Below are 17339 nucleotides of genomic sequence, written 5' to 3'. Positions count from 1 at the left end.
GATGTTTGGGTTCAGAAAATGAGGATCCAAGAAGCAATGGAAAGAAGGTGATGTTTCACAGTTTTGTTTATTATTGGAAACTATTTTTATTGATCTGTTATATTGGGTCATCTGTTTACAAAGATTTGGGATTATTTCAAGGAATCAGTTCTGCAAAAGTCATTTTACTGTGGTCCTTTACAGTAAAAATTAAGATACTTGAGCCACCATTGTGGTTTATGAGATTGCCACACGTGAAACCCTCAAGGATGCTTCAAATATCCAATTGTGCAATAACCTCAATATATTTCAAGCACCTCAAATATTATATAATGGGGTTACCGAAGGAATCATTGACAGTCTTTAGAGTTCCTCTGAGAACTGACCTTTCATGCCTGAATGTTCACCAGAGTGAGGCCTTCTTTGTGGAATGTCTCTTCATATAATGACGACTTTGCCTATGTTTGGTTACTATGGTTTTGCGACCTGATACCTTTGGAGAAACACTGTAAATTCAATGGTTCTTTAGAAAACCATCTATACATTCGTAAGTTTGGGATCAGTTTTAAAATTCTTCTCAGCGAGGATGCATTAAATTGGTCAAAAATGATAGTAAAGACATTTGTGTTACAAAACTTTTCAAATAAATGCTGGAAAAAAGTATATTTTCCACAAAAATATTGTGGATCGTGACACTGAAGACTGGAGTAATGATGTTGAAAATTCAGCTTTGCATCAAAGGAATAAATTACATTTTAAAACGTGTAAATATATGTTTCACAATATCACTGTTTGACTGTATTTTTGATCACATTAATGCAGTCTTGGTGAGCATCAGACACTTTTGAACAGTAGTGTATGTATTTCATGAACCCAGGAGAGCTTCACCTTTCCTCTGTTAACAGGAAAACTCTAATACGCTGTCGCTGACCTGAAGAGCCTATAAAATTAAGATCTTTCCAATCACAACCAACCATATATCAACTCAAGGTCCATACTGTGAAAATGCTCCATTATATGAAGGCTCTTTGGTAAACCTTAAGTGTTGCAGAAGAACCTGGATGATTGAAGAGCCTTACGTAGGGTTTTCAAAAGCCTGATTGAACTGAATAACACTCATAGATCATTAAGTAAAGCGTTTGTTTGAAAATGTCAGCTTTCTGGTTTGGTTTGCATATTATTTATACATTAACCTGTTTGTGATAGATGAAAAATGGGACAGTCTGCAATAAGTAATCTAATTGGCTCAGTGTTAAATGGGGAATTTCCACCCCTTGAGAAATTACTGTAAGAGTGTGTGTGTGTGTGTGTGTGTGTGTGTGTGTGTGTGTGTGTGTGTGTGTGATTCCCAGCATGCTGATGCCTGTCTGATCTGCTACCAAAACAAATGAGATGAGAATACCAGGAGAACAGAGGGAGTTTGTTTTCTTTTTGGATTGAAGGATAAAAATAGAAAATGAGGCCTTGATCATTAACTATTTTTGTTTTTGAAAGGAGAAACATTGACATTGATTTCTTGATTCAGGCCAAAACAAATCTGACAAAACATATAACTGCTACAAAAAGTATTCAGCCAAACTTAAAACAAACTTCTTTTTGTGAATTGTTTAGCATTAAAAGTGCCTTTCTTTTAAAATAAATGTCATTTGGTTTAATATTTTGTTTTGCAATGGTGTGTGTGTGTTCTTATATGGTTTATGAGGAGACAAATGTGTATAATAACACAGGTATTACAACGTAAAAATGGTTTACAAGGACACTTAGTATGTATAAAAAACATACTAAACAGTGGTTTTTTTTTTTCAAAAAATGAAGAAAGTTCCCGTAAGTCCTGTAAACCACATATACGTGTGCGCTCTCACCAAACTAACACTCGCGCAAATGCGAGTAAAAATTGGTGTTGGCGAGTATATGAAACGGTGTCAATTACCAACATTACACGACGGTAACATTTTTATGAATTCTAACAATGCAATTTTAAAGAACATGAACGTGAACAACGCTGCATCGTCACGAAAGCACAAGAAGACACAAAAAGGGAATTAATTTCTCGCACACTGTGTAGGGAAGTTTTGGGCGCGCACACATCCGTAGCGCACGCCCAGAAATCTGTGTCGCAGACAGCGTGCAAATACTGAATCGAGTTCTTTCACATCTTCTTGAGCTTAAACAGACATATTCAAACAAAATCATGTCAAAATGCCTGTCTTGGCAAGTATCCTCGTGAACATAGTCAGTTATGTCTGTGAACGTAAACAGTTGAGAAAGAAAACACGTGTATCGATATTAAATTTGTGCATTAGCTCTTAAAGTGACAGCAGCCTAATAAACCTGCTGTTGTCTATGTTTTTAAAGGTGCAATATGTAATATTTTTGCAGTAAAATATCCAAAAACTACTAGGCCAGTGTTATATATTTTGTTCACTTGAGTACTTACAATATCCCAAATGTTTGCAACTATTTATAAATCGTGAGAAAATTGCAATTTTAACCAAGGCTCCGGGACATGTGAGGAGTCGCCTGTCAATTGCGTCATGCCCGCGTTAACCCTCGGTTTCCGGTTTTATTTTGTAGAAACCATGGAAACATCAAAGACGCTTTAATATATTACACATTTTAATAGACAAGGGAGCAACTGTTTTGATATATTTATAGACAGAAAACTAATTGTTGTTATATAGCTCAACACGTTTAGTCTTATTGTTTAAATCTAATTTTCTTGATTTTTTGCGAGTACCATGCTTTACCATGCCTCAGAGAAAAACACTATTTTGTCAAGTAGCTAACATAGCATAATCAGATGCAGCTTTATTTATAGTAAAAGTAATACAGAATTTTCTCCATCATACAATACATTTTAAAATTAATTGCATGCCATTTATCAACACAAGCCATCCAGTATTTAATATGATATTCTAAAATTTATCTAGCTTACTGCAACAGTGTGTAACAGTGTCTCACAGCAGCCGTCGAGCAAACGCTCAGAGTAACATTATAACATTCTCAACACACTCAAATGTATCCAATATGATAAACAGAGCTGCACCTCATACTCATGACCGGAAAAGCGGAAGCGGCGCCGGCGACTGTAGCATAATAAAAGTTCAGCTGCTCCTGAGGCGTGTGTTGCGCAATCGCTCCAGCGGCCTCGTTCAGCTCCCACAACACTCGGTCCTGCTCTGCTTCATACTACAGTAACGTTAATAATCGTATCCATGAACATGATTTCTTCCCGAGTCCTATCTCAGTTCTTTTCCACTGGCCGTTGAGGTGAAGACCACATGTCCCAAGATTCCGCGCTCAAACTTGGCGTCATCAAGCTACGCCTTTGTTTTGAATAGGCCTCTAGCGTACAGAATTCTTACATACTGCACCTTTAATTTTAATCAAACTACAAAAGACAAAGAAAAATCACTCACTGTTGACTGAATAACTTGTGAAACTTTAATAAGGATTAATTATGTTTCATGGCTGGTAAATTTTCACCGGCCATTGGCAGGTGTGGCAAAAATTAGTTTATATGTTTGATGCAGCATTATAATGTTTAATGAGTGTTGAACACATGCCCTCTTTGACCTCACACTGAAAAAGCCAAGAGAAATGAAGCAAATTCAGTACAAATAGATGGTTGAGACATTTAGGAAAACTAATTGAAACCTGTCTAGACAACAGCAGATTAATCACTCCTATTTCACACATGACCTGCATGGGGAAGTTCTCTAGTGGTTGATTATATCCGGTGATGTTGTGGTGTAAAAAAATATCTTAATGCTCATTGAAAATAAGATGCAAATCTTAATGTTCCCATGACGAGGTTGCCATTTATCTTTTATCTGTTGGGAAAAAACAGCATGCCTGCGGTCACAGTTTGAATGGACAACTAGACAAGGAAGTATAATGTGCAGTTTTTTTCTTCCTCATAGCACAAGGAACAGTTTCATCATTAACACACACACGTTTTCTGCTACACGTTTGAATGCGTATCAGAAAAACAAGTCTGTGGAATGTTCTGGAAAGTGTTCAAATTTTCATGTATTACGCCATCCTATTGGAAGATGAATGGTGCCTTTTCACTTTCAACTACAGCCTGGGTTTGTTTACACAAGAGGTGGAGCAAAAGAAATAGCAGAAAACGACCATTTGTGATCATCTCTTAAAAATAATCCTTACATTTACTGTAGATTGAACTTATATATTTATATAATATATATATATATATATTTTAATTCTGTTTCATTAATTGTCTCAAAGTGGCCAGCTTACTCTATATATTGTCTATATACTCTATATGGTCTTATTTTTCATAATCTCTTTAATCTCATTTACAAACTTGATAAAGTCATTTAAAATAGTGGCATCTTGAGCATGTGAGCATGTCACATTACAACCTGTGTTTATCAGAGAGGCGCGTGTATGATAATATTAATTTTCTGGTCTATATGAGGAACTAAGTCAGACATGGAAAGTAAACAAGAACAGCAAATAAAGATAAGGCTGAACCATTTATTACATACCAGGATGTTGATGCCGTGTGCATCTTAAACACAATGCAGGCAAATCCTGTAAAGGTTAAAGATGTGCATTTATTTACTTTTGTAATATGCAGATGTAGATTTAAATGCTACATTTATTTCTGAGAGGAAACTTGGATACCACTGAATTAAACATGATGAGGTCACATGGCCTAAATGTAGCACATTACATAATACATACTGCTTGACATGCAGGTTTTTATATAGTAGAAAGTATATGGAATGTAGCAGTACGCAATTTCTGCCTACTATATTGCAGAGAAGTATGCGATTTGGGACGCACCCTAAGTTCTGAATGCCTGAGGTGTGGAGGGCATTTGAAAAGGTGCCTCATACTGCCACCTGCTGATGTGTTTTAGACATTACAAGTAAATTGTATTTGTCCTTTTAGATCTTTTATGGGTTTGCTCATGTTTTTTCAGATATCAATCATAGAAAGAAATTCTTTGAAAAGAATTTAAAAAAAAATACTCTTACATTATTTGCAAAATCAGACCAAAAATATAGTCCAAGCTATTTTGTGCGAGGTAGTTTTTGAGGATATTCAGTGAATGACGACAAGCTGTCAAACTGTCTGTTCTCACACAAAGCAATCATAAGGCTTCAGAAGACTGGATATATTTTGCACATTATATAGGCCACTTTTATTATACTTCAATGGTGCGTTTGTGCATTTTAATGAAACTATTTAATTAATGGAAAATATAACTTTATCAATAATTACCAACAAACTGCCCCTGTCTTACCCATTCTGGATTATTTCATTTAGCCTATATTAATTGTTTTTTTTATTTATAGAAAATGTTCTTTTATTTAGTGTTTAAAACCCTAAATTAATTAATTTTTAAATTTGTATAAAATGTTCTTTTATTTAGTGTTTTACACCACAGAAAATGAATAATAAATACAAAGGCTCATGTAGTAGGCCTATTTAGTTTGACCTTCTTTTTTCCTTTGTTTTTCTGAATGTAATACCCGGAATTATCCAAAAGGGGTCAATGTTGCATTTTTTTCCAACCTGTTATTCTGGAAAAGCCTTTCAGCAACTCAATTATTAATAGTCTTCCTCCACATGCTATCGGAAATTTCCTACTTCCCACTTCTGAAGTCGTGATTATGAGCTCGTCGCGTTCAAGCATTGTTGTCTGAAAGAACAGTAATCATAAAGGACAGACTACCAGGTTTATTCTTCCCTGTTTCTTGGGAAATATTATTAAAGCCAAAATGTATGGAAGATATTTAATTTTTAATAAAATGTAGTGTCTCATTCTTTGACATCTATATTCACCGCGCTATCTAGGCTAGATAATAAGCTTCCTGACGATTCTGGAATTGCAGTCAAATGCTAGGCTATTTTCGCTGTTAAAACATATAGGCTAGATAATAGATAATATGCTTCAAATTCTTATTCATATAGGCTAGGTCTATGTAAATATGTACTACTTTAACGACAAGACAAGGCGATGTTATTGTGGAGAAAACTAATAGGCCTAAAGAATACCAGTTACAGCAGCGATCGTTCTCCTCTCCGCCATGTTTAAAGTTTATGGCCCGCCCAACTCGGAAAAATGGGTCTCAAAATGATGAGTTTCCCAGTAGTAAATACAACTTGAGAGTCCAATTTCCGATTGGCCCTAAACCTTTCAGGAATATGAGAACAATCTGCAGTGGAAAACATGAAAAAAAGCCTATTATATAGGGTCCCTACAGTCATTCCAAACCTGAACATATAAGAGAACTTTTAAATTGTGATTACCTGGAAAAGTCATTGAAATGAATGAAATCTTTAAAAAAAAAATAATGGAAAAGGGTTTGTCCAGAGTTGATAGGCAAGCACAGGTGGAGCTGAGACCACATGCGTATTAGCAGAATGTCAAAACTGTGGCTTCTCCTCCAGAACAAGAGCCCCTTTTTATTTCGTTTGTCCACGACTGCATCTGAGAAATTTCTGTGGTTTTGCAACGTCTAACACCTCGACAGCACATTTCTCTGCACAAAGATACCAGCGTAGCATGGCAATTTGGGGGAATGTGAAGGGGGTCAGAGTCGTACGGTGGGGTCCAAATGTCTGCAAGCACATTGGAAATCTAACATTCAAAACCTGAAAGGTTTAAGGATTTTTAAGAGTTCAAACAAACATTATGATATAAAGGGAAGTAGTATATAGTATAGTTAATTTATTATTATTTTATCATTTATACACCAACAGCCAATTGAAGCTCAAGATGCTCTCAAATCCTACTGGAGAACATGAACATCAATTTTTGTTCATGTCAGCTTGAGTGCGTAAACCTTGTGCTGTGCTGAAAATCCTTGACCTAATTTGGTTCCCAGCCTTTTAAATTGCTTGTAAATCTCTCATTATGCTATATTGTCACCAAATATTGGGTTCAATCTTTTTGTAAACTTGTTTTCCTTCAAATAGCACAGGTTTTGCGTTTCTTTTCGGAAATGATTGATTGTAGGCCTCATTGATCTGAGCTTGTGCACCTCAGTGTTTGAGTGAAAAAATGAGGCCTACAATCAATCAGTTCCAAAAAAGAAATATAAAAGAAACAAGGTGGGGGGAAAAGTACAAAAACTCTCACATTTTTTGGGGTTGTTATACCCTGTGTGAGCAAAGTCAGCAAGTTTTAGTCCAATGCAATAACAATAACTAGCATTCTCAGGAAAAAGAAAATGACCAGAACACAAAGTGAAAGAGAAACAATCCAAATACGAAGACATTATAAAAGCATGCTATTATTTTCAATTTAACTACGTATAATTGTGTTTAACTATATACTTGTATGCTTTGTAATGAGAACATTTGTATTAAAGTAGAAAAATGCAAAATGGAAGCATTTGTATATTCACACAAAAGAAATGTTCCTGGTGATCCATGTCACTGGTGTGGGGTAAACCACAGGCCATGTTTCCTCCATCCTTCTGAAAACATCCTGAGAGACGTTGAGCACATCTCGGACAGTTGAAAATGTTCACTGTTATGAGCGGCAGTTTGCTGGCCAGCGCTGAGGTTTTCACCCCTGGATGAGCATGTTTATGTGTGTGTGTGTGTGTGTGTGTGTGTGTGTGTGTGTCTCCTGAGCTTCACCTGCGCAATCCACCATTCCCTCTGTTTGTCTACGGAGGTGGGTATTTTTTTCAATGTTCGGGAAGGATTGGAATGGTCTGTGTGGGTGTCTAACATAGCATTACCAATAGTCCATATATTTAACTTGAGGAAATAAACTGTTCCTCCACAGCTTTAAATACGAATGTATGGTCGAGGTTGAGAAGAAACGGAGTGCATTGCCAGTTTCTACATCCCATATACTTAAAAAATCTGTCTTGTGACCTCTGACCTTACACCAGTGTGATAATATTTAGATGATGTGGTAACTAAATCCACTCACCTCATTTGATCTTTCAGTGGTCAATGGAAAATGCTTTCTGGAAAACTATTTGTACGTTACTACACGGCTCTGATCAGACAGTGCACTGTAAAAAATTATTTTCATGATTTGTTATCACAACATTTTTTCTTTTGTCAAATCAACTTCAATAAATAATGTGGTTCAGATAACATATTTTGAGTTTCTGTTGATTAAACCAATCTCCTTCATTCTCTAGTTCACCAAAAAATGAAAATTCTGTAATTTATTACTCACCCTCATGTCGTTCCACACCCGTAAGACCTTCGTTCATCTTCAGAACACAAATTAAGATATTTTTGATAAAATCCGATGGCTCAGTGAGGCCTTCATTGCCAGCAAGATAATTAACACTTTCAGATGCTCAGAAAGCTACTAAAAACATATTTAAAACAGTTCATGTGACTACAGTGGTTCAAACTTAATGTTATTAATGTTTGTGCTCCAAAAAACAAAATAACATCTTTATTCAACAATATCTAGTGATGGGCGATTTCAAAACACTGCTTCATGAAGCTTTACGAATCTTTTGTTTTTGAATCAGTGGTTCGGAGCGCACATCAAACTGCCAAAGTCATGCCCCCCCCCATCCCCCCAACGAAGACCTAACGAAGCCTCGTTTACTGAAATCACGTGATTTTGGCAGTTTGATACACACTCCAAACCACTGACTCGAAACAAAGGATTTGTAAAGCTTCGAAGCTTCATGAAGCAGTGTTTTCACTCATCACAGATATTGTTGAATAAAGATGTTATTTTTTTAAGTTAAACCAACAATTCTTTTTAGTGTAGTAGCTTAGTAATTAACTCAAATCAATATTTACTTATTTATTTATTTACTTATTTATTTGAAATAAACTATGCAAAAGAGAGAAACGATATAATATTAACAAATGCAATTTAATAGAATTTAATATGCAATATATAATATAAAGTTAGTACATTTAATTTCTTTTTTGTTGTTGTTGTTGTTTTGTTTTACAGTACAATGTAAAAAAAAAGTGAAAACATGCAACTATCTGATTTTTAAAAATGACTTTCAGTGACGTAACCTATAGTACAGATGATTCTGTCATATTAAATAATATTTTTGACTTTTTGGTTACTTGACAAAACACTTCACAACTTTTAAAGAATAAATCAAAATCAATTTATTTCTTAATAAGGGTGCATGATGAATAATCCTATATAAAATCAAGCTTAATAGCATTCGCACATCAACTCTTGGTCATGTTTAATGCATGATCATTTGCATATCAAATCTGACCAATGGCTCATAAACTCAGGATTTATTCTGGTGACCTAATGCAAAGCTTTTGGTTTTATGTATTCAGTGACTCATGCTGTAAGAAGAAATATTGCACTTGAATAAATCTGGACAGCATGACATCAGAGAGTAATTAAGCCAGTTTGCGTTGGAATTCCGTTTCCAATTCCTGCGCTCAGGTTTGCGCACAACTTAAGCACCTGCAGGTTTCTGTGTGTGCGTGCTGTTTTCACTGGAGGATGTTCAAACTCTGAGAAAGAAAGAGAGAGTGAGGGAGAGAGCGCATTACGCCGTCCTTCCCTCTTGGAAAAAGTGGGATTTTAAACAAGTCTCTTACAAGATATCAAGCAGAACCGCTGGACTTCAACGAGAGACAGTTGCGCTGTTGTACCTACTCTTGGATCTCCACTCCGACAGAGCTGGATCACTATGGTTCTGAAGAGAGGGGCTCATGGCAATGGTTTGCGCAGAATAATCGATCAGACGTTTCCAAAGCTTCATTTTTACCTCTCCAAACCCGTTCATGGTAGTTCGCCAAGAGCTGTTGGTCATTTCTCCATCACCGAAACTCAGAGGAAGATCAGAGGATGAAAGTTCTGACTAGTCTCCCTCTTTTATTGGGCTTCTGGACTGTGTTATACCTGGTCTTCATCCCGCAAGCGCTCTCCCTCGCCGGCGTGGCCGGTCACAGGGGCACCGGAGCGGCCAAACCCAATCCGCGGTTACCGGTGGCGCGCAACGGGACGACGCTCGTTAAGCCCTTTGACAACGCGAAGATCTCTCGCATCCGGGCTGGTCCACCTCTGATAAAGTCCGAGACTCGCGCCGCGGTACCTCTAAGTTTAGGGCGCAGGGAGGCCGCGCGCTCTTGGGTACCCAAGGATGCGGCGAGAGTCGCATCCTCATCTAGCATCCAACACCAACCTGGGACACAATAAAGGAGTTTCTACGCAAAAATCCGCCGCGCCAGCTGCAATCAGGGCCGGTCAGACCAATCTTGGCGTGATGAAAAGCATCGCACCAGCACCTGCCCATCTGAGAGGGAATGGCGCATTAAAACTGGAGGACAGCGAGGAACCCAAACACCCTTTAGTGACGCCCCATGACTACATGCTGTCCCTGTACTGGTCACTGACCAGCGGAGAGGTCAATACTAGTGTCCTGCATGAGGCTGGGATGGCCAATACCATCACCAGCTTTGTAGATAGAGGACAAGGTATGGTATACATATATATTCTGGTTTGCATTAGAGAGTTCTGTTATATGCAAATTATAGTCCGGGGCACGTTGTCACATTTGTTAATTGTCACAAGGGCTATATTAAGGGTATGAATCAAAAGTCCAGTTAAATGTGTCTTTTTTCCCCTCTAGCAGTGGTTTTGCATGTTTAAATTATATTTAAAATGTAATATTTCATAGTATGGTATTCATATTTTTGCTATAGCTGTTAGGTAAACGAATGAACACAATAAAATCACACTGGTGTATTTGGCTGTCACTTGTTTTATTTAACATTTTATTAATTACATACTAATTTGTACTATTTAACCATTTAAAACTAGCTGCAAAGTCCATAATTAGCTATTTTACAGCAGCCTAGCAGGTTTCGAATGTGACAACTTGCCCCATATACTGTGGCAACATGCCCTGCTATTACAGTCAATGTATGTCTAAACCCCATCCTTTAAAATATTCACTTAAGTAGGAAGCGTGACAACTAGCCCTGGTCAAGATTTTAGGTTAAAATTTATATGAATGCATAAAGGAAAGTGTATATTTCTGCTATTTTTCTTTTCTCAAATCAACTTAGATAATTAATGTGGTTCAGATAACATAATATTTTGAGTTTCTATTTATTAAACCAATCTCCTTCATTGTATTAACTCGAATGTTTAAGTTCAATGAACTCAAAATTTTAAGGCAACCAGGTAACTTACTTTAAGTTAAACCAACAATAATTTTTTACAGTGTGTAATTCACTACTGTATACCATCTTTAATCATTTTTTAGCTTTTGCAGTACGATCGTCTTGCGGTGACAAACTATTTCTGAGAGTAAATATTCCATAGTTTCTCAAATAATATGAACTGCATAAAAGTGCATATGATGGCACAAAAACATTAGAAAGGAAAATGTTTGATTTAGATGAATTATAGCCTGTCAAACGGCAGGATACTGCTGTCACTGCTTGAAATGTCACGTCAACTACCCATTTGAAGTCTACTGCATTTACGCTAAATTGTCCTTTTCTGTTTATACAAAAGAGAAGTCGGTGGATATAAATTTAGAAAACATCTTATTTCTGCTTAGTATCGCACTACACACTAAATCTACACAATCACCTTTCTTTTTTTATCCGGGTCTCTGACCCAAACCAACTGTGTCAATATGCATCTGGCATAAGACTTTTGATGGACCTCTGCTTAAAGTAAATAAACTCCTGGGCCGGTTACAAGTAGGTGGCCTCAATATGTTTTTATTTTTTCTAAGTAAATCTGTTTAAAACAGCATTTAAATGGCCCTGCTTTCTGTAGCTGCAAGGTTGACTCCTCAGAAGCTCTGAATGGTTTTAGTTTATGCTGTGTGAAATACCCTTTGCAGATTTATAGTTACCACATCCTCTGTAGACCTCGAGCAAGAAATACATGCATCTTTCTTCCCCACCTAAAGGAAACGTTTACCTAAAAAAGATAATTTACTCACCCTGATGTTGTTTCAAACCTGTAAGACTATAAGACAAAAGGAGCTTTTAGATCTCCATTCACTTTCATTGTGTGGAAAAGAGCAGCCCGGAACTTTCTACTAAACATAGTCATACAGGTTTGGATCAACATGAAGGTGAGTAAATGATGGCAGAACTTCCATTTTTGGATTAACTATTTGTCTAAGTTTAAAAAGCCACTGCACATAATGTCCTTCTACATCAGTGTAATTTACGCCACACACTCACACACACACACACACACACACACACACACACACACACACACACACACACACACACACACAGCACTAATCAGTTGCACTCTCTCTGCCCCTCTCCATGCGCTTCAGATGGTTTTTTTTCAGTCTACGTTAGTGAAAGCCATATGTCACGGTGGTAGGCACACTGGTAAATAGCTGCAGGTTGATAATAATGCTGTGTTTACAGTATGTTGTGGTCTCCAGGCCGAGTTCGTCTGGTTTTAATAGTCTTTTGAAAGCAAACTGTTCTTGGATAAAATGAAACCTTTTGATTTTTATAATGCACTGCCTTCATATGCATTGCATGCAGAGAGAAAGTGCGCATTCTCTCTCTCTCTCTCTCACACACGTTTCCATGTTTTATGGGGACTTTCCATAGGCGTTATGGTTTTTATACTGTACAAACTGTATATTCTGTCCCCTAACCCTAAACACAACACTCACAGAAAACTTTCTGCATTTTTTACATTTTTAAAAAACATCTCAGATTACATTTCAGATATTGCCATCTTTGTGGGGACCTTTTGTTCCCATAATGTTGGGTTTACCTGGACCACACACACACACACACACACAAACGTGTGAGCTTTGATAATACAGAAGCTTAAGATAAAAGTGACTGATAATTTTACTCTTTTGTAAATAAATATCTTCCACAATGCATGTCCAAAATCTCCATGCCATTACCATTCAAAATTTCCACAAAACCACAGTATTACCTTGATTATCACGTGCAAAAAAAAAAAAAAACGTGGTAAATCATATTATTCATACAGTAAATGCCAAAAAACATAACATTGTGTGCAAAAAACATGGTAATGCCATTGTCTGTCCAAATATTACAGACACTTGCAAAAACATGGCATTACCATGGTGCATGTTAAAACGGTAGTTTTATCATGATAGCATGTGCAAAAAAACAGGGTATTACTATGATAAATGACCACAGAAATCATTGTATTACCACAGTAGATGTAAAAAAAAATGGTACATGATACTGTCACAGATGTCCAAAACTATGAAACATTAACATGATACTATGTACAGAAACATTGTATTAGGAAAGTATCATTAAAAAAACATGCCATGGTACTTTTTGTGTTCTGCTTTTAACATAGATATAATCAAGTCAAACTGAAACTAATAAAGCAATGCAAAGGCTATTTTTACTGACCTTTGACCTTAACATTTGCAGATGACCGAGCGCCCCTGCTGAGACGCCAGCGGTACCTCTTCAACATCAGCTCAATGGAGAAGGAGGGTCTGTTGGGCGCAGAGCTGCGCATCCTCCGAAAGAAACACATGGACTCTCGTAAGGCCATGTTTGCTGAGGGCATGGCAGCTCTGAGACTGTACACCTGTGCGTCAGGTAAGCACAAAGGCCAACTGCTGCAGACTCGACCTGTCGACCCTCACAGCGCCCCTTACTGGGAAGTGTTTGACATCTGGAAAGTGTTCAGAAACTTTAGAAACGCTCCTCAGCTTTGCTTTGAGCTGGAAGCCGTCGATCAAGGCCGACCGCTTGACTTGCGATTACTCGGCCTGGGTCGAGCAGGAAGGCAGACGAAGGAGAAAGCCTTCTTTGTGGTGTTTGGGCGTACAAAAAAGCGAGGGCTCTTTTACAACGAGATCAAAGCCCGTTCAGGTCACGACAACAAGACCGTGTACGAATACCTCTTCACCCAGCGTCGGATGCGTCGGGCACCGTTGCCACGTGGGAAAAAGCCAACCAAGAACCAAACCAAACAGCGTTGCAACCGTAAGCAGTTGCATGTCAACTTCAAGGAAATGGGCTGGGACGACTGGATCATCGCTCCTCTGGAGTACGAGGCCTTCCACTGCGACGGTGTCTGCGACTTTCCCATCCGCTCCCATTTGGAGCCTACCAATCATGCCATCATCCAAACTCTCATGAACTCCATGGATCCCAGGTCCACGCCGCCGACCTGCTGCGTCCCGACCAGACTCAGCCCCATCAGCATTCTGTACATTGATTCTGCCAATAATGTGGTGTACAAGCAGTACGAGGACATGGTGGTGGAGAGCTGTGGATGCAGGTAGCGAGATATGAAAACTTTCAAACAGCAACCAGAAAAGAAACCTTTTGGGTCTTCATGACTTTCTTTGCCAAGAGTTTTATTTTATTGCCAAAATCAAGAGTACGATTTCCATTTGCTGATCAGTTTTAGACTATGAACATGAATTTAGCGTGGAACAGGGTTGTGCACCATTCAGAATTCAATTGAGATTGTCTTTTAAATTCCAGTTTAATTCTTTAATTAGAATTAAGGTAGCAAACAGAATTGCAATCTGAATGTGAATGTAAGGTAGTATAATTAAAATAAACTTTAAAGGATTAGTTCACTTCAGAATTAAAATTTCCTGATAATTTACTCACCCCCATGTCATCCAAGATGTTTATGTCTTTCTTTTTTTTTAGTCTAAAAGAAATGAAGGTTTTTGAGGAAAACATTCCAGGATTTTTCTCCATATAGTGGACCTCAACGGGTTGAAGGTCCAATTTGCAGTTTCAGTGCAGCTTCAAAGGGCTCTACACGATCCCAGACGAGGAATAAGGGTCTTATCTAGTGAAGTCATTTTCTAAAAAAAAAAAAAAAAAAAAAAAAATTATATACCTTTTTAACCACAAATGCTCGTTTTGCACTAGCTCTGAGATGCGCCACGCATTACGTAATCATGTTGGAAAGGTTTCGCTAGATAAGACCCTTATTCCTCAGCCGGGATCTTTGAAGCTGCACTGAAACTGACATTTGGACCTTCAACCCGTTGAACTGTTGAAGTCCATTATATGGAGAAAAATGCTGGAATGTTTTCCTCAAAAACCTTAATTTCCTTTTAACTGAAGTAAGAAAGACATAAACATGACATGGGGGTGAGTAAATTATCAGGAAATTTTAATTCTGAAGTGAACTAATCCTTTAACCAGTCATTTTAACCAGAAAAGAAAATGTTGAAAGTTTTGAGAAAAAAAGTTTTTAAAAGACTTGATATTTGAAGGTTTAACTTGAATAACATGCCATATTCCTGTAACTTTTAAGTGTATTGAGCTAAATTAACTGGAAACAAAAATGTTATAGTAAAAAAAACAACAATAACATATCGCTCCAATCTATCATTAAGCAATATTATTGGAACTTCATTTTCAAAACTTTCTGCAATATTTATATATTATATTACACTTTATTCAGTTATTATATCCACACCCATATAAAGAAATAAGTTGCTTGTGACTAACTAGATAGATAGATAGATAGATAGATAGATAGATAGATAGATAGATGGATTAGCTTATAGATTTACCTTCCTGTGTGGTGTGGCCAATTCAAATCAAATTCACATTCATAAACTGAAAGGGAGCCTATTCTTCCATTCTGAATTTTGCACAACCCCTGTAGAGATTATTATTAACATCTGGAGGGTGACATAAAGGATTCAGAACAAACAAACACTGTTGCCATTGCATTTTGTATTTCTTTGTTTACACAAACCTGTGTCAATGTGCCAATAAAACGCCTCGGATTCCCTAGTCAAATGCAGGTGTCTTCTTCAAAACTAGCTGAGGGCTTCACTACTAATGTATTTGTCTGGATAGCAATGCTCAGTCAGCCCCTGCTGGTAGATGTCATAACTACACCATCTGGCTGCTAAAAACATCTTTCTCCACTTACAGCCATTCAGTAGTGTATTCTGATGGAATACACTTAATTGCAAGCAACAAATATTTCATTATACTATATTATACACTATATCTTTAGATTTGTGAATCTTGCTGGTGAAAATACACCACTACTCACCAGAGGCGTTTTAACAGGTTGATGTTTTTGTCCTCACATTATTAGCTGCTCAACAGAAGCACATTTTTAAGTATTTTTTATGTGTTAAACGAAACTTGATTAAATGTCTTGTTATATAAAATGTGTTGTTTTTGAGCTAAATGTCATGTAGTTCAATGCTAAGTAAATAGTTAATATTTCTTTTTTAATCTTCGTCTTACAAAAGAAAAGTGTTGATATTGCTTTTAAAGTGCTTTAACTAAAGGGATAATAAACATGTTTTTTTTTTTTAATCCACTTCAAGGTTACTCCCCAAAGTAACAGCATGTAACGCATATTGTGATGTAAACCATTTTGAAAAAAACAAAACAAAAACAATGGTTTCAAAACTTTTTGTACAAATATAGAAAGGTCTATAATTACATTTGAACACAGCATTTAAATGGAGTGAATTTAATTCAACAACCATAGCACAGATAGTTTGTCTGCACTTTCATTTTTTTGCTGTAAATAAATGGAAACTTTAGATTAAGATTTTTACAATGCAGCAGATATTCATAATAAACAAAAATGACCCAGGAAAAAAAGTTTCAAGTGATTTTCTTTGCAAGCATTTTCTATTCAAATTAAAACATTTTTGCTCGTGAGACAAGCACAAAAAAAATGCTGAGAAATGTGAGAACAAACGATCAGAGCATACTTACAAGATGACAAATCTGTTTCTATGGCACGGCTCATTAGACAACACATTGCTGTTTATTATGCAACACATTGCTAATCATGAACTACTGCTTAGTCTGGTTTTAAAATACACTGTAAACCCGAACAAGTAGCCAAAACTCAAAAACATTGAGGTAATCAGTTACATCAAAGTTTTTGAGTTAAGTAAGCAGAACTGGCTCATACGTTATTTTTGTACTCATACATTTTAATTGCTCTTAACTTGAAATATTTGAGTAAGCTAATTCATACATTTTACTTAAAATATCATGTAATCTCAACTTGAATACTTTTAGTAATGGAAACTTGGCTTGCTTTAACTAGCTAATTCAATAAATGATAACTGGCTAATTGGTTTCGCTAACAATGTTTTGATAGCATTAGCATAGCATAGCAATAGCTGAAAGAGTATGGCAATACAGAACATTTAACTAGCCTATGTCTGTCCACAAACCAAGCTCATGCTCCGCTGGTCACCATGATGGTAACCCCAGCAAAAAAAAACAAAAAAAACACAACTTAACAGAAACTATTCGCAATTAGCATAGCAAAACATTAAACACTATTAATCTCCCACTTAACATTAATCTTGCACAAAAAACATTATATAACACTTAATTTTACCATTTACTCTCCCTTTCGAGTGTCATGGCAAAGCATGCTGGGAAAC

General features: G+C 36.8%; 1 protein-coding gene across 1 annotated transcript; it reads left to right on the top strand.

The window, feature by feature from the left end:
* Window positions 1-9225: 9225 nt before the first annotated feature.
* On the top strand, window positions 9226-16509 carry gdf5 (growth differentiation factor 5). The gene is given in 3 exon segments (XM_051897142.1): window positions 9226-10095; window positions 10097-10407; window positions 13351-16509. Coding segments are annotated over 3 exon segments (1494 nt in total). The 5' UTR covers window positions 9226-9778; the 3' UTR covers window positions 14217-16509.
* Window positions 16510-17339: the final 830 nt, after the last annotated feature.

Source organism: Ctenopharyngodon idella, chromosome 6 (genome assembly GCF_019924925.1).
Source record: "Ctenopharyngodon idella isolate HZGC_01 chromosome 6, HZGC01, whole genome shotgun sequence".
NCBI classification, from domain to species: domain Eukaryota; kingdom Metazoa; phylum Chordata; class Actinopteri; order Cypriniformes; family Xenocyprididae; genus Ctenopharyngodon; species Ctenopharyngodon idella.
Note: the sequence above shows the minus strand (reverse complement) of the source record. Positions and strands in the feature narration are given on the sequence as shown.